General features: G+C 33.7%; 1 protein-coding gene across 3 annotated transcripts in view; it reads right to left on the bottom strand.

Annotated features, from left to right (window-relative positions):
* The window catches only part of SNX13 (sorting nexin 13), a gene marked incomplete at its 5' end in the record, with an annotated part of 140,487 nt that overhangs the window by 48,482 nt on the left and 69,799 nt on the right, over window positions 1–22,206 (bottom strand). For all 3 annotated transcript variants that reach the window (XM_082846760.1, XM_082846761.1, XM_082846762.1), the window contains 8 exons: window positions 776–813; window positions 6,454–6,586; window positions 7,202–7,306; window positions 13,110–13,303; window positions 14,164–14,263; window positions 17,790–17,878; window positions 18,282–18,420; window positions 21,977–22,060. In XM_082846760.1, the coding sequence (XP_082702886.1) occupies window positions 776–813; window positions 6,454–6,586; window positions 7,202–7,306; window positions 13,110–13,303; window positions 14,164–14,263; window positions 17,790–17,878; window positions 18,282–18,420; window positions 21,977–22,060 (882 nt within the window). The remainder of the gene's footprint in view (window positions 1–775; window positions 814–6,453; window positions 6,587–7,201; window positions 7,307–13,109; window positions 13,304–14,163; window positions 14,264–17,789; window positions 17,879–18,281; window positions 18,421–21,976; window positions 22,061–22,206) is intronic.

Here is a 22,206-nt window from a genome sequence, read left to right as displayed (position 1 = left end):
GTGTTGTAGGTAGAAGGAAAAACAAAGCAAACAATCTCCGCCCATCCCCCACAAATTCTGGACTGAAACTTTCATAGAACACTAATATTTCTTTCCAGCAGCATTTTATGAAATAAGGTATTCAATGGCAAGGATGGATATATAAAAGAACTGAAATGTTCATTGTTTCACACTTCACCTTGAATATATGAAATGTCAATGACAGTTTATATGCTAAAAACATGTCATTCTTAAACCTGTAATCATAGAATACAGTTGCTTAATTCTTGTAAAACCCTCTAAGCTTAAAAAAAGGGTTTTTTTACAATAACTTGAATCTTTTATAGTGTAGACTTTAAAGAAATATCTTTTAAGTTTTCAGATATCCCAACTAATTTTATATTTCTTTTCTAAATACAAGAAGAAAAAACTAATTCCAGTGTAAACATTTATATGTCACAAATTTACTGCCCATCATAGCACTGATCAGAGTCATTTTCAAATATTAAATACTGGGGTTGAAAATAATAAAATCATTTTTTATCAACTGCAACTAAATCATTCAGGTGTGGCTTAAGCACATTTTTTAAAATGAAAAAAAATTTCATGTCATTTTTAAGTTCTAATTAACAGATCCCTTATTTGTGAATTCAATATTTCTTTAAAAGCATAACAACTTCTTACAAAGGATGACTTGGGGACTTCTAATAAATCATTTATTTACATATGTTAAGGCTCAGTCTTTCATATTGTTTTCAGGCCACTTTATTAATTAAGTACTCATAACAGTACTTACCAAATTTATGCTTCCTGTAGGAGACCCATTAAAAGATTCTGTGAGAAGGGAAATTCAACTTAGTATACAGTAAAAAACTTTTGAAACAGTGCTTTATCTATCTAAGGTTCAAACACCAAGAACAAAAGTCACACAAGCCAAGATATAACAAAACAGTAAATTGTGGTACACTATTCCCAAACACCTATTCCCATTGTTTTCCAAGCCAGATATTTCAGTGAAAATAGTTATGTACCTAAGTTGCTCCCCCCCCCCAAAAAAAGGTATTTATGTACAGGAAAGCAATTATTATATATTTTATTCTCACAGTATCATATTAAGTTGTCTAATACAATGTAGATATGAGGTAAACACTGCAGAGTGAAGTCCACTAGGAAATGTCAGAGGTATTTTGCTATTTCTGTCCCACTGGATTAATATTACAAATAAAATTATTCTTTAATATGAAGGATAAATAGATTGACTTTTAATATATCTATAAAGTCTACTTATTCTTGGTTGATCTGGATCAAAAATATTCAAAATCTAGATTCTTAAATGAATATACAATTAATAGAACAAAAGATACATAAAATCCCATGTGTAATGTCATTTAATTAAAAAGCAACTAAAATTATTTTTAAAAATTAACGTTAGAGAGTAAGTGAATTATTAAAATTAACATCTTTCCCTCAGAATTTTAGTCTATATCTGAGCAAATTAGGTTACCAATTAAGATATCCCTCTGTTAAAAACACAAATGAATATATGGTAAAGCAATATTCATAAACAGTTTAAAGTTAATGTATGGCTTGTAGCCCTTAAGAGATTATTTATAATTTGGATCTCTAGATGGGTCTTCAAAGGAAATTTCTATTACTCTTGAAATAGGCAGTTGGTGTTGCTTTCCAACTTCAACAACTCTAAATGCCCAAGAACATTTCTCGGTTCCTCAAAACTTTGGTCACAAAAATAGGAAATCCCACCTAGGATTACCCCTTGGTTAACAGCAAGGTGAAAATTAAAATGAGTAAACAAACAGTTCTCTAACCTCCTTATTCAATTATATGCCTCCTACCTCCTTCTGTGGTCTGCCCACCTCTTAAGTCTTCCCACCAAAGACATGTCAAATTAAAAGAGAAACTAGGAGCAAAACAAGGCATAGTTTACTTTCTTGATCAATAATAAGATCCAGAAATAGAGTCTAAAGCCAATCTAGGTCCACATTTAATCAAAACTTTAATAACTAGTTATTAATATTAGAAAACAAAAGAAACTATTGTTTGACATGATGAGAAAAACGTGACTGAAATTAAAATTTAAAACAGCACAATTTAAATATTTTTAAAAGGCTGTGAAAGTATGTAGGAAAAAATACTCTTAAAATAATTTAAAGCTGAACTAACTAAAGAAGGCAATTACGAACAAAGAAAGAGAAAAGGAAGAAAGGGGAGGAGAGGAGGACAGAGAGCATGGGTTAGCACGCCATCCAGCCACCTACCTACCTACCTACAGAAGTCTAGTTAAATAGGAATGAAATTTCTTCCACAGCAAAGAAAAACCACCAGCAAATACTATTACACATGGTAAGATTTGGCCCACTAATTTTGTGCTCAGTTTAGGCTGCATTTTCTTAAAATCAGCTACATATTAAACACTAGATTAGGTAATTATTTCAAAATGTCTAAAAAGTAGCCAAAACTTCAGGACGTTAAAAAATACACAAAGTGCCAGGAAGCTTAATTTGAAAAGTCAGACAATGAATTTATAACCAGAAGATTTAAGAAAGGCCTATTTTTAATTAAACAATCTTATAAAGACAAGAAAATCATAAGCATCACTATTTGAAAAAGTTGTCACAAGTGCCTAAAACCTAAACAATGACAAAGATAATATACCTAACTGCCATTTTTAATAATAATGTTTCATATTATACCCATCATTCCACATACTTTTTTCAAATCATTTCAAAAAAGGGTTAGGCAATTTCTCAGTTATAAAATATATAAAAGCTCATCAATTAGGACACAGAATGTTAAAAAGCAATGTCCTAGAAAGACGAAAGAGATATATATATACACTAATTCCAAACTACAATCAAGGATTCCGATGTGAGGGACTACTCAATGACTGATATATAATAGAAGTACATTTACTTCAGATCAAAACTAGTTGCAGAAAAAAAACTTTTAAGCTACTCTGTGTTTTAAATAAGTATGAGGTTTTGAGAAGTTTGAGACAACATAAATAATTTGCTTCCATTAGTTGCATACAAGACAAATATAAATGGAAGCTAAAAGTCAATTTAGAAGAATTTGAAGTTCTTACACTATAGGATCAAAACCTACTCCCAGAGAATATATTGTTACTGTCATCATTATATAATATTTAGACACTCAGATATTAGCTGATTATGATTCAATTTATCCTCTTTCATTCTGGGTCAGATAGCAAATCTGTTTCACAATACTAAGGAAACTTCTAAAGTAGACAAAATCAACAATAAAAACATTTTAAATAGTCCTTTCTGGAAGTAGAGTTCCTACTGCAAATTTCATAGCAGCTATGCAAAATATTTTTCAAGAGACAGTAAATAGATATACTATATAACATACTTGAGGTACACTGAATTTTACTATTCATCTCCCACAGAAGTGCTCTTAAAAAAAAAACACTTCCTCAATTATGCAATCAAATCCAGTTAATAAAATATTATCCCAATTTTACAAATAACCAAGATATTAGATCAACAATCAATATAAAAGTTATTACAACATGGAAACTTCTGTAACTAGATTTCTTAGATTATTTAAAAAGTAAAATCTTGCTGGAGAGGGTGTGGAGAAATGGGAACCCTCTTGCACTGTTCGTGGGAATGTAAATTGATACAGCCACTACGCAGAACAGTATGGAGGTTCCTTAAAAAACTACAAATAGAACTACCATATGACCCAGCAATCCCAGTACTGGGCATATACCCTGAGAAAACCATAATTCAAAAAGAGTCATGTACCACAATGTTCATTGCAGCTCTATTTACAATAGCCAGGACATGGAAGCAACATAATTGTCCATCAACAGATGAATGGATAAAGAAGATATGGCACATATATACAATGGAATATTACTCAGCCATAAAAAGAAACGAAATTGAGTTATTTGTAGTGAGGTGGATGGACTAGAGTCTGTCATACAGAGTGAAGTAAGTCAGAAAGAAAAAAACAAATACCGTATGCTAACACATATATATGGAATCTAAAAAAAAAAAAAATTGTTCTGAAGAACCTAGGGGCAGGACAGGAATAAAGACGCAGACGTAGAGAATGGACTTGAGGACACAGTGTAGGGGAAAGGGAAGCTGGGACGAAGTGAGAGAGTGGCATGGACATATATACACTACCAAATGTAAAAGATAGTCAGTGGGAATGAGCCACATAGCGCAGGAAAATCAGCTCGGTGCTTTGTGTCCACCTAGAGGGGTGGGATAGGGAGGATAGGAGAGAGATGCAAGAGGGTGTGGAAAAAAGGGAGCCTTCTTGCACTATTGATGGGAATGTAAATTGATACAGGCACTATGGGGCACAGTATGGAGTTTCCTTAAAAAACTAAAATTAGAACTACCATACAACCCAGCAATCCCAGTACTGGGCATATACCCTGAGAAAACCGTAATTCAAAAATAGTCATGTACCACAATGTTCATTGCAGCCTTATTTACAATAGCCAGGACATGGAAGCAACCTCAGTGTCCATCAACAGATGAATGGATAAAAAAGATGTGACACATATATACAATGGAATATTACTCAGCCATAAAAAGACACGAAATTGAGTTACTTGTAGTGAGGTGGATGGACCTAGAGTCTGTCATACAGAGTCAAGTAAGTCAGAAAGAGAAAAGCAAATACCATATGCTTACACATATATATGGAATCTAAAAACAAACAAAAAAAAATTGGTCATGAAGAACCAAGGGGCCGGACGGGAATAAAGACACAGACCTACTAGAGAATGGACTTGAGGACACGGGGAGGGGGAAGGGAAAGCTGGGACAAAATGAGAGAGTGGCATGTACATATATACACTACCAAATGTAAAACTGATAGCTAGTGGGAAGAAGCCGTATAGCACAAGGAGGTCAGCTTGGTGCTTTGTGACCATCTAGAGGGGTGGGATAGGGAGGCTGGGAGGGAGATGCAAAAGGGAAGAGATATGGGGATATATGTATATGTATAGCTGATTCACTTTGTTATAAAGCAGAAACTAACACACCATTGTAAAGCAATTATACTCTAACAAAGGTGTTAAAAAAAATATAGAAAAAAATTTTTAAATAAACAGTAAAATCTCACTAATATAGACTAGGGAGTGGGGAGGATAGGTAGAGAAGAGGGGAGGCTGGAAAGCTTCCATAATAGAGGTATTTTTTAAAGCAGTGCTCACTATCTAATACATCTATTATATCTCCAACTTCAAGTGGCCCTGTCCATAAAATCTATTCATAAGTAAATAAGCATAATTAAAGCACTTTCTTAAAATAATTCCTTAGTCCAGGGCTTCTCTGGTGGCGCAGTGGTTGAGAATCCGCCTGCCGACGCAGGGGAAACGGGTTCGTGCCCCTGTCCGGGAAGATCCCACATGCCGCGGAGCGGCTGGGCCCAGTGAGCCATGGCCGCTGAGCCTGCGCGTCCGGAGCCTGTGCTCCGCAACGGGAGAGGCCACAGCAGTGAGAGGCCCGCATACCGCAAAAAAAAAAAAAAAAAATTCCTTAGTCCAATCTTTCCCATTTACTTTGTATTTACATTGCTTATTTGCTGGAAAGTTTATCAAATACTAGATATTTAATTAGAGTTTAATAAGTACTTCTGAACTGAATCACAAGTAAAATGGTCATCAGGTCTAAAATCTGCAAACTGTACTCTAAGTGCTGCCTCTCCCACTATTCTTAAATAACAAATTATTTACTACTAATAAAAACTGATATTTGCGTTTTAGTTTATATTTGATTTTTATATACAGAATTCCATTAAAATATGACAACTCTGAGGTAAGATATTATTATGAGAAGAATATTATTCCAGATTTACAGCTGAGAAAGAGGCTTAAAGAAATTGTTTGGCCAACATCACACAGGCAATAAGAAAAGGATTAAAATCTAAGTATTATGACAAAGTCTGCTTTCTTTACTATAACATGTAGATAGAAAAAAACTGAACGATTGGAATAAATGACTCTTATAGCTTCTCCCAGCTTATATTGGGCAGGATTTGGAAAAGGGTACAGTTAAAGAGGGAAAAAACTGTATTTTTATGTTTTATAGTTTATGGTATATTCTCAGATTCATCACTTGTTATTTCATTTAATCTTCTCAATAATCCTATTGCTAGTCATGACTATTATTACTTATAAACAAAAGGGAAACTACCATAAAAACATTGGGGTGACACAACTCAAGAAAACATGCTTCTTTAAGAATTCTATTTTCAACAGTTACATTCAAATTTGTTATTAAATTTTAACATTTTAGTTTAGTATAGTAAGTAAACTTTGTCATTTAATTACAGATTTTTAAATATACTACAATTTATATTTGGGTTTCAAAAACATTTTTTATCTTATTTGAAAGGACTTTTTTTGGTAAGCAGAATATATACAGGAAAATACATATACACATAAATGTACAACGTGTGCCACCTTACCTCCATCACCATCATCTGATCCTCTGAAACTAGGATCTTTTAACATATCCAGCTCAGCTAACATGCGCACATAAAGTGCATTCTGCCTGAAGGAAGGATAAAATCTTTCATCTCGTAGCATCAATTCATATACCTTATTGAAATAAATCAAGATATTCAATCATTAATGCAGATAATGCAGTGATTTCCACTAATAAGATTTCAACGAAAGCTAGATAGAGGTCTTACTGTAATAAATTACAGGTTCCATATTAACAAGATGTCAGTAATAAGACTATGTCACAACCAATAATTTTTTTCTGGTCCCTCCAGCACCCAAATTGTACTGAAACAGGTCCTACTGCAACACAAGTCACACGACAGCAGGTTACATAAAATGTTCCAGAAAGTAGTACTCTCTAAGAAACAAGTACACATAAAGGCTCAAGACACATATTCAAATAAATGAATCATGTTATTTATACATCATCAATTCATAAAATTCTAGAATCTATATCTGGCCCTGCAGTCAGATTCAAATTAAACAACCCAGCTAAGGATTTTCCTCATTTGTCAATTAAATAAACAAAGAAAAACTGGCCTACCTTTTTTGTAATTGTGAAGTACTGATATTATTACCATAACTCATCTTTTTAGTTACCACCGTACTTTCTTAATGCTTCAATAACCTTTTATAAACAAATTACATGCATATAGAAATATACATTGTTTTCGAGAAAGATATAATGATAAATGTTGTACATAATACCTTCCTTTGAATGTCATCAAAGATTTCAGGAGTTGGATCTTCATGATTCAAAGTATCTGCTAATTTTGCTACCAAATAATCATCAACAGTAACTCTTGGAGATGCCTGACAAACAGAGAAAAATAACAGTAGTATTGATCTTTGGATTTTCTATATACAAGTTAAGCCTTAATAGTAGGAGAATAATGGAATCATATTATTGAAAGTAACTGCCAGAAAATCCTTGGTTTGCAAATGACACCCTGATGATTAAAGGCTGAAATAAGAGCTAGAACCTTCTTGTCATCACGTACTACACAGTCGACGTTCGACAAACATGGATTTAAATCTTGACTTTTGCCGAGCAACTTACCTCTCACTAGGCTTCACTTAATCTGCAAAATGGTGGTAAATACCACATATGGTTATTATGAGGATGAAAAGAGATTTACGTAAGGCATATGGGTCTAGCACATAAGAAACTCTGTCATTAGGAGTTAGTGTTGAGCACTCAGTAGTCCTAGATGTGTATTTAATAAAATACCAAAAGAATAATCCATTCGTTATTTATCATTTAAGGTTAGAAACAATCCTTTTGAATGGCATCTAAAAGAGACTATGCTTATCTTAATTTGGTTTTATAATACTGCAGCAAAGTTCCCACATGATACAGGATGGAAAAAATCTGAAAAGTTAATTTGTTCCAACAATTTCCATCTCAAGGTGCATAATGTGACAGATACTACACAGAAATATAAAATATCATGTTCAGTGTGAAAAATTACTGAAAGAAAATAACGCTGAGAAGCTAGAAATATGGTCATCTTTGGCATGTCAACTTTTGTATTTTTAGTTCTGAAGGCTCTAGAGAATAAATGAGCAACAAGGATGGTAACTTTTAGAGAAAGTACCAAAAGAATGCATTGTTCAAGTGATTTCTCTATGCTAATAGACTATCTAAGGAACAGAAAAGAAGATATATCAAGAAAAGAAAAAAAAGTAAAAGTAAGTAAGTAACCTGGGTATATATACAGACAAAACTATAATTTTAAAAGATATATGCACCCCATGTTCAAAGCAGCACTATTCACAATAGCTAAGACATGGAAACAACCTCAATGTCCAACGACAGATGAATTGATAAAGATGTGATAAATATATACAATGGAATACTACTTGGCCACAAAAAAGAATGAAACATGCCATTTGCAGCAATGTGGATAAATCTAGAGACTATCGTACTAAGTGAAGTTAAGTCAGAAAGAGAAAGACAAATACCATATGATATCACTTATATGCAGAAGCTAAAATATGACACAAATGAACTTATCAACAAAACAGAAACAGACTCACAGACGTAGTGAACAGACTTGTGATTGCCAAAGGGGAGGGGGGCTGGGGGAGGGATGGATTGGAAGTTTGGCATTAGCAGATGCAAGCTATTATATATAGAATGATAAACAACAAAGTCCTACTGTATACCACAGGGAACCATATTCAATATCCTGTGCTAAACCATAATGGAAAAGAATATGAAAAAGAATGTGTATATGTATAACTGAATCACTTTGCTGTATAGCAGAAATTAACACAACACTGTATATCAACTACACTCGAACAAAATTTTTTTTTTTAGTTTTCTTTCAAGTAAGTAAACAGGAGGCAAACGGCTACACAACTTCTAATGCTCCCTTGTTAATTCAACACTCCTGGTAGTAAACCCAAGTAGGTTGTGTGGTGGTTGTTTTTTGGTTTGTGTGGGGCTTTTTGGAGGAGGAAGAGAAGGATACTTACCTACTATTTGTTTGTGTACGAGTGTGGTGTTTTGTGTTTTTTTTTGCGGTACGCGGGCCCCTCACTGCTGTGGCCTCTCCCGTCGCGGAGCACAGGCTCCGGACGCGCAGGCTCAGCGGCCATGGCTCACGGGCCCAGCCGCTCCGTGGCATGTGGGATCTTCCCGGACCGGGGCACGAACCCATGTCCGCTGCATCGGCAGGCGGACTCTCAACCACTGCGCCACCAGGGAAGCCCATGAGTGTGGTGTTTTTTTATTTCCCCCCAACTAAGAACAGGAGAACTAAACAACTTCAACTATGTGACAAAGATCAGAGAGGAACAAGATTTAAGTTAGTTTTGTCCTTTCATTTGCCCTCTAAGCTCAGTAAAACTCAGTTTCTAGGAAATAAGAGAAAAATTTGAAAATAATAACATTATCTATTTATCTAGTTTAATTTTTTCTATAATCTCTGGAATACAGAATTGGATTAAGCCTCATCCTTGGAAGAGGGTGACCAAAACTTTCAGAGAGCCCACCTTTCAAAAAAAGTAATATGGAAGAAATACTTACACATGTTACTTCTTTAACATAAAAATACAAAAATGGGTGTTTTTCCAAAATTATCTATTAATCTGTATTCTTTACTTTTCTGTTACACAAATGTAGTTATTTAAACAAAACAAAAGGACTAGTTAACAGTGGCAATTAGTAATTAATTGGACTAATCAAAAAAATGTCTGAGAATATTAATATACTTAAATGTTTCTGTACTCTGATACAGCAACTTATTTTAACATATTTTAAACTTTTTACTTTTAAATTTAAATATTGTAGGCGTTATATTATATATTCTTAAAATATAAAAATGTAAGACTTTTTAAAAGATTATACCTATAATAGGACTAATTAAATAGATATATCTATATTTAATAAAAAGTAAACAATTACTTTTCTTTTTATTCCATGATCTTGTAGGGTATTTTTGTGTTGCCCTTTTAAACGATACTTCTCTGATCTGCCTGCAGCCTTCAGGATATTATTTTATGCAGTGGTATAACTAAGTACAATCAACTATAAAATAAAATTCACTATGACTTTCAGCTCTGCTCTTAAGGCTATATATCACACTTATTTCTCTAACCAGTGCAATGTCATGACATCAAGTAAATATCCCTTCAATAAAACCATTTAGGCAAAGAATAATGGGATTTTACTCACTAAAAACAGCAGGTTTTTAGACCTGTAGGGATTTGTATCTCCAGATTTGTTTCATAGACCAGCTGTTTGTCTATCAGGTCCTTTGCATCTATGAATTCATCATACAGGCTACCCATGTCTAAAATGCCCATTTTTAAGTACTTCGAAGCATAATGAATGCCATAAGTTAAACCTCTCCTTTTCAAGGAAAATGGTTTTAAAACACACAGATCATTTAAATGTGGTAAAGGTGCATTCCAAATAAATTATAGTTTTAGTAAAGAAAGTGAGAAAATCCTCTTTAAACTAGCTGTTCCCTTCTGGTGATATTTGAGTTCTCAATAGCCTTAGTTCCAAAAAGTGAGTCATTTTTTTCATTATATGAGTTTTTGTTACAGCCTACACATAAAAAACTCAGTTCAGTCCATCCATTTCAAGGTTTATTTTAGTCCCTCCAAAAATCATTCAATAGTTTTAGAGAAAGCATATAAATTTCTGTTTACGTTAATTTATTTCACCATACTCATTCTTGATGCATTTTCAAATGAGAGGACATTATTCTTGTCCCATTCTTTGAAAATATGATTTACCGCAGGCCATTGTTGGCATCTTTACTATGACTGGCAACAATGATAGCCATCTGGAAGGCAAATGTCTAAAGTTTTCTCCTGACATTTTGGTAATGTCAAAATCTCAGAAAGCTGAAGCAATAATATTGTTCAGAACATACAGGTATAATAAAACTGTATGGGAAAGCAAGTGAATAATTACAGAAAATGGGCTTCATCAGGAAGCAAGGACAGGTAAAGAATATATAGGGATCTTTAAAACTATAATGAATGTTCTATTTCTAAAGCTGGATGGGGTATAAAGGTGTTTGCTCTACTATTATTCTTAAAACTGTGTACTCTTTTAAGTAGGGTATATTTCATAAGGCAAAAATGTAAGCAAATGCACAAATAAGCAGTTTCCAAGTAACACTCATACTTAAAATTCAAATACAATTTTTGTGTTAAGTATAAATTAAAAGGTTATTATAGCATAGCCATTAAAAGTACTGGAGTGTGAGTAACCTTGAATCTTGAGGATTTTTGTGTCCATATTCATGAGGGATATTAGTCTGTAGTTTTCTAAATGATGTCTTTGTCTGACTTTGATATGAGAATGACACAACTCATAAAATGAGCTGGGAAATGTTTTATTTTTTCTCTATTTTCTGGAAGAGTTTGTGAAGTATTGGTATTATTTCTTCTTGAAATGTATGACAGAATTCATACCTAGTGAAACCAGCCAGGCCTGGGCTTTTCTTTGAAAGATGATTTTTAATTATTAATTAAATTTATTTACTATATTTTCTGTTTCTTCTTAAGTCAGTTTGGCAATTAGTGTCTCCCCAGGAATTTGTCCATTTCATCTAAGTTGTCAAATTTGTTGTCATAAAGTTGTTTGTAATATTTCCTTATAGGCCCTTTAATTTCTATAGAGTTGGCAGTGATGCCTCCTCTTTCATTCATGATTTTGGTGATCTGTATCTTTTTTCCGGGCCAATCTAGCTAAAGGTCTGTCAATTTTGTTGCTCTTTTCCCAACTTTTGGTCGTACTGATTTTTCACTATTGTTTTTTCTGTTTTCTATTTCACTGATTTCCATTTTGATCTTTACTATTTTATTTCCTTCCTTCTGTTTGCTTGGGTTTGTCTTGCTTTTCTTTTTCTAGATTTTTAAGGTGAAAACGTAGAATGTTGATTTGAGATCTTTCTTCTTTCTCATTAGGCATTTAAGGCTACACATCTCCCTGTAAGCACTTCTTTAATTGCATCCCATAAATTTTGATGTACCGTGTTTTCTTTTTTTTTTTTTCTTTTTGGCTGCATTGGGTCTTCGTTGCTGCATGCGGGCTTTCTCTAGTTGTGGCGAGTAGGGGCTACTCTTCTTTGTGGTACGCGGGCTTCTCGTTGCGATGGCTTCTGTTGTCGCGGAGCAGGGGCTCTAGGCGCGCGGGCTTCAGTAGTTGTGGCTCGCGGGCTCTAGAGCTCAGGCTCAGTAGTTGTTGCGCACGGGCTTAGCTGCTTCGAGGCGTGTGGGATCGTCCTGGACCAGGGCTCGAACCCGTGTCCCCTGCATTGGCAGGAGGATTCTTAACCACTGCGCCACCAGGGAAGCCCCGGAAGTCACTTTAAAGTAAATGTACTTTAAGAATAAAGGAGTCTGGAAGCCTGGGTCACCCTATTATTCACTGCTTCTCGCTCTCCACTCCTCACCCTGCCTCACTGACTTTCGTTGGACTGTGGCATGAGAGAGAAATAAACCTTTGTTGAGTTAAGCCACTGAGAATGTGGAGAGTTCTAACGGGTTTATAGGGCTGTTCAATTCTTGTATATCCTTGGTCATTTTCTGTATAATTGTTTTATCAGTTTTTGAGAGTGAGTATTGAAGTCTCCAACTATTATTGCTGAACTGTCTACTTCTCCCTCAATTCAGTCAGTTTGTGCTTCATTTACGTGGGGGCTTTGTTGTTTTATCATCCTCATCAACTGACCCTTTTAGAATTATAAAATGTTCCTCGTTTCTCTAGTAACAATTTTTTGTCTTAAAATCTATTACTAATATTGGTGTAGCCACTCCAGCTCTATTTTAGTTACTGTTTGCATGGTTTACCTTTTTCCATCCTTTTACTTTCTACCTATTATCTACAGTGTGTGTGACCTTGAATTTTAACTGTCACTTTGTATCTGCATGACCCTGGACAAGTTAATTCAATTTCCTAACTGAATCAGTTTCTTCACGTATAAAATGAGGATAATACACAATAATACTATTACCAGGATTAAATAAGGCAATGTAAGGCAGCTGCGCATAGCAGCATGAATAATGGATATTTACAAGTACTACAAAAATCATTATCAATGATACTGCCAGAGAAGATAAGAAAACAGTAATCAAAATATATTCTCACCTTTTCTGATAAATACTGTTCATAAATTCCAACAGCAGCTGCTCTTAAAAGACCTTTGGTTTGGTTGGTTTGATGTCTTCCATCTTTCTGACGACTTGATAAAACTTCTAGCTGTTGTTGGGCTGTAACCCGGTATCCTTCCACTGTCATCCAGAAGAAGAGATGTGCCTGACCTCCAGTTTGCTGCATGTAATCTACCAAAATCCATAACAACATAGATATTAAAGTCACACATTTTTGGGTGCACACAAGTTAAGAAGGATTAAAGTTTCAAATACTTAAAACTCCACATTTTCAACATGTTTAGAAAATGCTTGAGGTTAAAAAAAATAGTTATATCATAAACTGGTTAGGCTGAGAAGACCAGTTATGCAGAAAAAACAAATGGAAGCACGTATTTTTTTTAAAAAATCTGATTTTTCACTAAAATATCTCTAGGGGATAAAACTGCCAGAGAAGGCTTCATCAGAAATAAACTACTTCACCAACATTCAGCTTCCATTCTCAACAAAGATTATTAATCACAATATTACTATTATCATAAATATTAAAAATAACGTTTGGGCTCTTCAATAAGCCATGCATTTTTGATCGTGAAATGAAGAATCAGGGAGTTTTGCTGGAAATGTCCCCCAGATAAAAGCAATTTTGATGTAATATTAATAAAATTAATAAATATTTATATATTAAAATGGCATAAAAACAAAGCCCTCTCCCATTCATGCACCAAAATGATATACACAGGTTATACACACCAAGTATTCCTGATAAAGTATTCTTTCTCAAATAACTTAAATTTAAATTCATTGTAGAATCTCCTGGGGTTTATTTAAAAGCAGATTAGCAAATGCACATTGGAGTTAAAATAAGCATTTATTTCCTCGACAACAAAATAAATCTCTGGTTTCCAAAGAAAAGGGAGTATTTCAGAGAATGAGGGGTGGAAGAGAGATATATATGCCACACCTAATACCAGGTATTTAAAATTTAACAATATTTACAATTATTAAAAATTTCAAGGGTTATATTATTTTTATAAAATGGATTTACCTACCCATAAAAAATTGTAGTGCAACATTGTCTACAAGAATGCTGTCCAGGGGGACTGTGCAAAGTTTCCCAAAGTTTGCTGCCAGTTTCACAGTATTTATGTCCTACAAATAAAAGTTAATGTAAATTAATATTTCATCTATTCACTCACTAGGTTAAAGATCTTTACATAGATGTAAAAATTTAAGTTAAAATGGAATAAAAATAAAGGTTTCTCTTCTTGTACATGTGGGTGCCCAATAAAAAGTATCAGCTCACTGAATTTCCTAGAGTTATTTTAAGAGCTGCTTAGTAAATATACATTAAAAGTATGATAAGCACTCATTTCTTCTAATAAAAAAATAAATCTAAATGTATTTTCATGGATTCTCTAACTCTGTATATTCCAAACAAAAATGAACATTTTAGGAGCTAAAGGGGATATCTGGATCACCTTAATATGTTCAAGAATAAACAAATCCCAATATTTTCAAGTACAGATTGACGTCTATCTACTGGGAAAACAGAAAATATTCCCGAGTTAATCTGCTCCTAACGGAGTAAAAATTCTATAATCTTTATAGAAAGTGTATTTCTTTTCAGTCTACCTAAATAGTAAATTACATATACTTCAAAGCAAGAGAGCTACATAGGGTGGAAAAAAAATTTGTTAACAGGTTCAAATTTAGAGAATCTACATGTCCAGCATTGTGCTAGGTGCATTATACACATTACTTCATTAATCTCCACAGCAATCCTATTGGATAAATACTACCAATCCCACTCAACAGATAAGAAAGTTGAGGATCGGAAATGTTGCCTGGGGTGACAAAGCTGGTTAGAATGAGTCAGTGTCCTCAAAACCTGCTGCCCCTTCCACAAAGAGCCATAGTGTTTCCAGGAATGATTTTCACCAGCTTCTCTGCGTTCCCAAATCCATATCTCACAATCCTCTATTTTTAAAAAAAGATAGACAGGTTTTCTGAAAGTTAGATAGGCTGCCTTATTCAGGAGCAGATACTAAATTAGGCATAGGAAAAGGAAGATGTTTTGAAAAAAGGAGAAAAAAGCTTTCTCTGTAATTAGTATCTCTCCTTCATATAAGTACTTAATAATAACAGATTACCAACTTAAAATGTCTGGGGTAAAGCAATCTAGTCCCAGCGCATGATTTCTCCTAAGTCTTCCTTCCACAGATTTTATCATCTCTTTTTCCTATCCAGCAGCACCTCTATAGATAGGGAATGGAAAAGAGTATTCACTATCACTTTATTTCTGATAAAAAGAATAAAGCACCTCCTAAGACTTTAAGATAAGTAGCATGGTTAAAAAATTACATCTCTGCGAAGAGTGTGAGTTTTCTTCCAAAGGAAAACACTGTATGACTTGAGCTATTAAAAAAGGTAAAGGTTGATATTCAAAATAGAATTGACAAGCTTCCAAACAAGGTTTCAAAATTTCAAAAGGATTCAATATCGGAAGGTGTTTAGGCAAACAGACTTTAAATAATGATGCGTATGGATCATTAACTCTTAAGATCTAGGTAAGGTAACTAGATAAAGAAACAGTAAGAACAAGTGAAACCATATTATTCTTCTATTCTGAATTTACATGCATGTATAAACTCACTTTAAAATATAGTTAACTGAAACAAAGACAGACAGACATACACCCGCACACACACATAAATGACAAATGTGGGCCTCAAGTAATGTAAGTTATAATTAAACTAGCAAACTAAACTCAAGATTTTTAAAAATAAGTCTTCCATTCCTTAAGGAATTTAAGTACACTGCAAATTACAAGACCAGAGAGTCACAAATAAATTTCCAAAAGAAAACCAGCATGAAAAAGGTGACTACACTAAAAACTAAATGTAGTAAAAAATGTTTTTGTTACGTTTTAAAGCCCCAAATCTCTGCTTCTCCTTTACAATGAAAGTCTTCCAAACAGCTACCTGTAATCACAGTTTCTAATTCACCTCTTCCCATTTTCTCCTGGACTGACTCCAGTCAGGGTTTCTCTCCACTATTCCAACAAAATGCTATCATCAGATCATCAATAATCCCCCTGCTGGCAAACCCAATAGTCAATTCTAAATCTTCATCTTACTCAACTTATTAGTCGCCTTTGATATACCTGATCTCTCACTTCTTTAAACATTTTCTACACTTGGCTTCTAGGATATCACACTCCCAGGTTTTCCTTCAATCTCACCAGTCACTCTGTTTCTTTGGCTAGATCTTTCACTTTGTCTTAAACACTAAGTAACTGCAGGGCCTCAGGACTAAGTCCTTGATATCTTCTTACTTAAACTCATTCTTTTAGGTAACCTCATCCAGTCTCTTAACTTTAAATAAACATCTGATAATCCTGAGGATTCTCAAAGTTTGTTGCATCACTAAACATTCCCTTGAACTGGAGTTTACGAATTAGCATGTGTACTTGAATGTCAAACCGGGATCTCAAACTAAAACATTCAAAACTTGATTCTCTCTTCCAGACTTCCTCCTCCCTCAGCTGTATCCATTTTAGTAAACAACAACACTTCATACAGTTGCTCAGGCCAAAATACTCTGGAATCATCCTTGAGTCCTTTTTTCCTCTCTCACCCTGTATTTAAACCATTAGCAAATCCTGTTAGCACTGTATCTAGTCTCTAATTACTTCTCACATGAACCTCCACAGACATCTCTTACTGAACTAATGCAACAGTCTTGTAAGTGATCTGTTTCCATTCTTGTCCCCACCACTCCACCACAATCTATTCATCACAAAGAGTCCAAGTAATCATTTTAACTCATAAGTCACATCATGTCACTTGCCAGGGCAAATCTCCAATGGATTCCTATCACAATTGGAAATTTTTAAAATCTTACTATGGCAGTAAACCCCAAGGTTCCTCTCTAATTTCATTCCTACTACTACAATCCTTTTCATGCATTCCATACCAGACACAATGACCTCCTCTAACTCACCAGGCACTTTCCTATTCCAGGGCCTTTGCATGCTCTCACCTTTGCCTGCAAGATTCCTTTAAAAAAAAAAAAAAATTCACAGGACCCTCTCCTTATTCACATCTCTCTCCGCTCAAATGTCACCAAATCTCTCAGCATATATCTAAAACACTCCCAGACATTCTCTATCACCATACTTTACTTTACTGATTTTTTTCACATTTACTTATTTTTTACATTTTTTACATAATACATCAAGTTATATATTGGTTAATTTTCTGATTCTACAACTACTGGGTTGCCCAAAAACTTCGTCCGGGTTTTTCTGTAAGGTGTTATGGAAATGTAAGCTCCATGAGAGAGATTTCTGTTAGGTCCATCTAAAAAAAGGTGCCCAGTGTACAAAATATAATAAATGTTGAATTTTGAATAAATAATACATGAGTAGATAAATATATAAATCAAGAAATAAAATCTTTAATTACTTCAGTATTTTTCATGCAGCATTTTAATCTCTTTAGCTTGTTTTAACAAATACTTTCACTACATTGTGTAAGATAAACTTTTTTCTAAATTCTTAGTTCTTTTGTAGAGTGCTACACTGGTTAATATTCTACCTTTTGTCATTTGCTAGACGTTTTAATGAATATAAAGTATTTATAACTAAATATTAACTCAAAAGTACTTTACTTACCTTGCCTGACTGCAACCGTTGTATTCTTGAGTCACATACTTTCTTTACAAATAATAAGCTATTTATTTGATTTTTGATGGTGTTGATATCTAAAAACAAACAAATTGATTATGAGGTAGAAAGTGGCAGTGTTACTTGTGAAATACTTTAAACATACATTTACTATAATTTAACATAATAACCAATGAATAGAGCAATTATTTTATTTAATAAAAGAAACTGGAAACTTTACAGTGAAATTGTTTAATTAAAATTAAACCATGCCAATTATCTTTACTTCAGAGATAACTGCAATAATAAGAGTCTCATATTCAGAAAATTATCGTGCTTTAGTCTCAGCACATATTAGCATAATAAAAGTCAGATTTACTTAAGGTGAAAACAACTAATAGCATCAAATGACATTTAGGTAAATTAAAGTTTTGTTTGAAGACACAGTAATCATTAAAGGAGTAAAACATTCTTATGCTTAAATAAATTATCAATACTTACCATCACCAGCTGTATCTAGAGATCGAAGATATTGTAATTCTTCTGCTGCTTTATCTCGGACTGCTTCTAGCTCTCCAATATTGTCACTCAATTTAATAATGTTCATAAAGGCCTCATAGTTGCAGTTAGAATCACGGATCTGAAAATAAAGTTTAAAATACAGATGGGAGGGAGACTCGCTTAGGTGAAAACAGAATCTTGAGTGCCTACCATGGGCCAGGCACAACTTTCCTCTATATCCCCACTGTTTATAACAAAGCAAAATGAAAATCTCTGTACTCTTGGTACTTAAGTTCCTGTGGGTCACAGACTATTAACAAAGTAAGTAAGATATATAGCACACTACAAAGTAAAGAGCATGCTCAGAATGTCTGATAATAGCAAGGAAGCCATGATGGCTAGAGCTAAACTAAAGAAGTGTAGAAGAGTAATGGAGATCAGTGGTAATGGAGGGCAAATATGGTAGGGTTTAGTAAATATTTTGGCTTTCACTCTGAATGGAATAGTTACTGGAGAGTTTTAAACAGAAGAGTGGCATTCTCTGACATAAATTTAACAGAATCACCGTAATGACATAAGTAACTGTTATTTCATCTTTTTTCTCCAGCCACTTGCTATTTAAGAATAGAAATGGAGTAGAAGGTTAAGTTGGATTTAACCAGAGTGTGGTTTCACCAAGCAAATAATAAAGTGAGAGAGACAGGAAGGTAGTTGAGGATGTTGTGAAGGAATGTATGACCGCCAACAAAATTTAAGCTAAGTGAAACAGTAAGGGGAGCTATGAAAAGGTGGCCAACTTGGGATACTGTCCATTCTAAACAAGGAGTCAAAGCACTGGGGATTTGTGTAAGTCTGGAGCTACGGAAAAAAAAAAAGGCCAATGAGCACATGAAAAAATGCTCAAAATCATTAGTCATCAAGGATGTGCAAGTTAACCATAACAAAATGACAATGCCAAATGTCTATCAGAATGTGGAGAGACCAAACTCAGTGCGAGTGGAAGTACGAAATTATAACACAACTTTGTAGGACTACTTGGCAGTTTCTCTCACTTGGTATAAATTTTACTTCAATAATACAACAAGAAGTAGGTTTTCAAAGACCTGATTTTTCTAAGAATACATTAAGAAACAAGTTAAGTAGCTGTTCACTTATCTGCTCTGGGTGGGGTGGTAACAATATGAACCAATTAGGTACTCTATTCCACAGTCAGAGATAGGACTTAACATTAACTAGTTTGTCTTAAAAAGAAATAAAATATATATTTCGAGATGAATAATGCAAATCCGTCCACACTGTTTTTAGAAATGACTTAAAAATTTTAAACTATTCTTGGGTAACACGAACACTTTATATAGAGAAGATGTATGTTACTACTACACTGCTCTAAACTTTTCCTTTCAAATAGAAATAAACTATGCAATTAGATATCATTAATATGAAATTTAACTGGGTGAAAGAGTAAGAACTGAGCCAATTTTAATCTTTATAATACCTACACATGTAAAGGGTTTTCCACACAAATAATGCCAAAAGCGTGCAAACCAGACAACAAAGTAGGCTAAAGATCCTTTATTGATATATTCTTCTCTTTTAAACATATTTTCTGATATTTTATAGCTAAGTACAATAGTGATCAATTCCTGTTCATTAGATAACAAAAAGACCCACCCATCATACACAATAATAGTACCAGCCCAACTGTGGGGAGAACAAGTAAAAATTTGATGGTCTGAATTCTTTCTTGAGTATGTGTTAAATCCCCCCAAAACATTTTTCCCATATAACTAATTATATACTTAATATAAGCTTAGCAAAAGAAAAATTGAAAACTGAAGAAAAATATAAATAGGAATAAAAATAATTCCTAACCTCATGAGTGAGAGATAACTATAACATTCTGGTAAGCATGCATCCTTTTCTGTACTATAGGTAAGATTATACAGTACTGTACCCTGATTATTTAAGGTAAGTATACAATATCCATTTTTGTGTTACAAAAAAAATTTTTTTTAATGTCATTTACTCTTGCTTTATTACTTAAATGTTTTTAAATTTGACCTGTGTTTCCTACTTCTTAAAAAATCATTTTGTGGGCTTCCCTGGTGGCACAGTGGTTGGGAGTCCGCCTGCCGATGCAGGGGACGCAGGTTCGTGCCCCGGTCCGGGAGGATCCCGCATGCCGCGGAGCGGCTGGGCTCGTGAGCCATGGCCGCTGAGCCTGCGCGTCCGGAGCCTGTGCTCCGCGACGGGAGAGGCCACGGGAGTGAGAGGTCCGCATACCGCAAAAAAAAAAAAAAAAAAAAAAAAAAATCATTTTGTTACATAACCAATACTCCTTGTGAGTAAAGTGAAATATATAAACAAAAGAGAAAAATTAAAACTTTCAGGATCCTACCTCTCTATTAACATTTTAGTCAGTATACATCTTATCAGAATCACAGTCATTCATAAATATATAATTACTTATATATTTATTTTTTAAAAGATTAGATATCTATACATACATCATTTTAAATTATGCTTTTCACATAAAAATATACATATCTTTTCATATTCATAAAGATACACTACCATAATAATGGCGGCATAGTATTTTATTGTATCAATATGCCTAAATTATCCCTCTATGTGGGACAATTAAATTGCTTTCAATTTTTTAGTATTACTAGCAACACTGTCATTAATGACCTTAAATCGGATTGTTGCAAACTTGCTTATTAGCACTTTAGAATAAATTTCAGGAGTAGAATTCCTAAGCAAAGGACATGTATTGTTTAAAATTTTAATTAAGCGGATATGCATATTTTTAAAGCTCTTAGAGCCTAGCAGTACTCTGAAGAAGCTGACAAAGGAAACGAAAAATCAAGTTCTGTGACCTCCATGAAAGGCTCTGGGAACACAAAGATAGTAAGATAATTTCTGCCTGCAGGTAACCCACCATCTGATGGGAGAGACAAATACTGCAACAGGAACAACAATAAAAAATGGCACGTCTGATAATGGATATGGTTAAACAAAGAACAATTAAGTAGTTCCTTCCTAGGAAAGCTAGACTGAGTTAACAGAAGACACTGTGGGGAAGAAATTTCAGATTCAAAAAAAATGAATCAAAGACCTAGAAGTACCTATCAAAGTATTCCCAGTAATAGCCCATTTACACTCTTCCTCAGCCATGAATTTATTGAAAGCATATATAACCAGAAAAAAGAAATCAGAGCTAGTAAACTTAATAACCACTAACCCTCTGATATATCTGACGAATAAGAAAACTGAGTTATCTTATAGACATACTAAGCAACTTACAGAAACAAATTTAGAATAAAATGTAAAGTACATACTATTTAAGTAGTTCAGAACACAGCTGTATTTAAAATCAAATAGTTTTTTAAAATACTCATCATCTATATACACACAGACAATAAAATATCCTTTTTTAAATTTAAATAAGTAGAAACAGCACCAAAATTGTAAGGAAGATTACCTTATCAACAAACTTTCTTACAGAGAATTTGGCTGGTACATTCAACACATAAGCAAATAGAAATACTGAAAATATAAAGATTATCTTTAGATGTATTTTTACTTAATTTCTTGAATAAATTATTGCTTAATCATCCTGACCTCCAAATCATATTTGTACATTTTAAAAAACTGTTTTAAAAACAAGAGTTGTAATTTTACAAAGTACATACCATCCATATGATATATTGATTAATATAATCAGGATCACTGAGTTGATTTATTAATGGAAGAAGAATTCCTCGTGCAAGGATTTCCTGGACAAAAATTTTAAAACACAAAAACAAACTTAATCTAATATACTTCTCAAATCAATAGCACAAAGTAAATTTCCTAACACAATGCTGTTACTTAAGAAAGGTAAGGTACATGTAAAAGTAAAACTTGATAAATGACATGATTT

This window comes from Leucopleurus acutus (assembly GCF_964270905.1).
Source record: "Leucopleurus acutus genome assembly, chromosome: 9".
NCBI lineage: Eukaryota > Metazoa > Chordata > Mammalia > Artiodactyla > Delphinidae > Leucopleurus > Leucopleurus acutus.
Note: the sequence above shows the minus strand (reverse complement) of the source record. Positions and strands in the feature narration are given on the sequence as shown.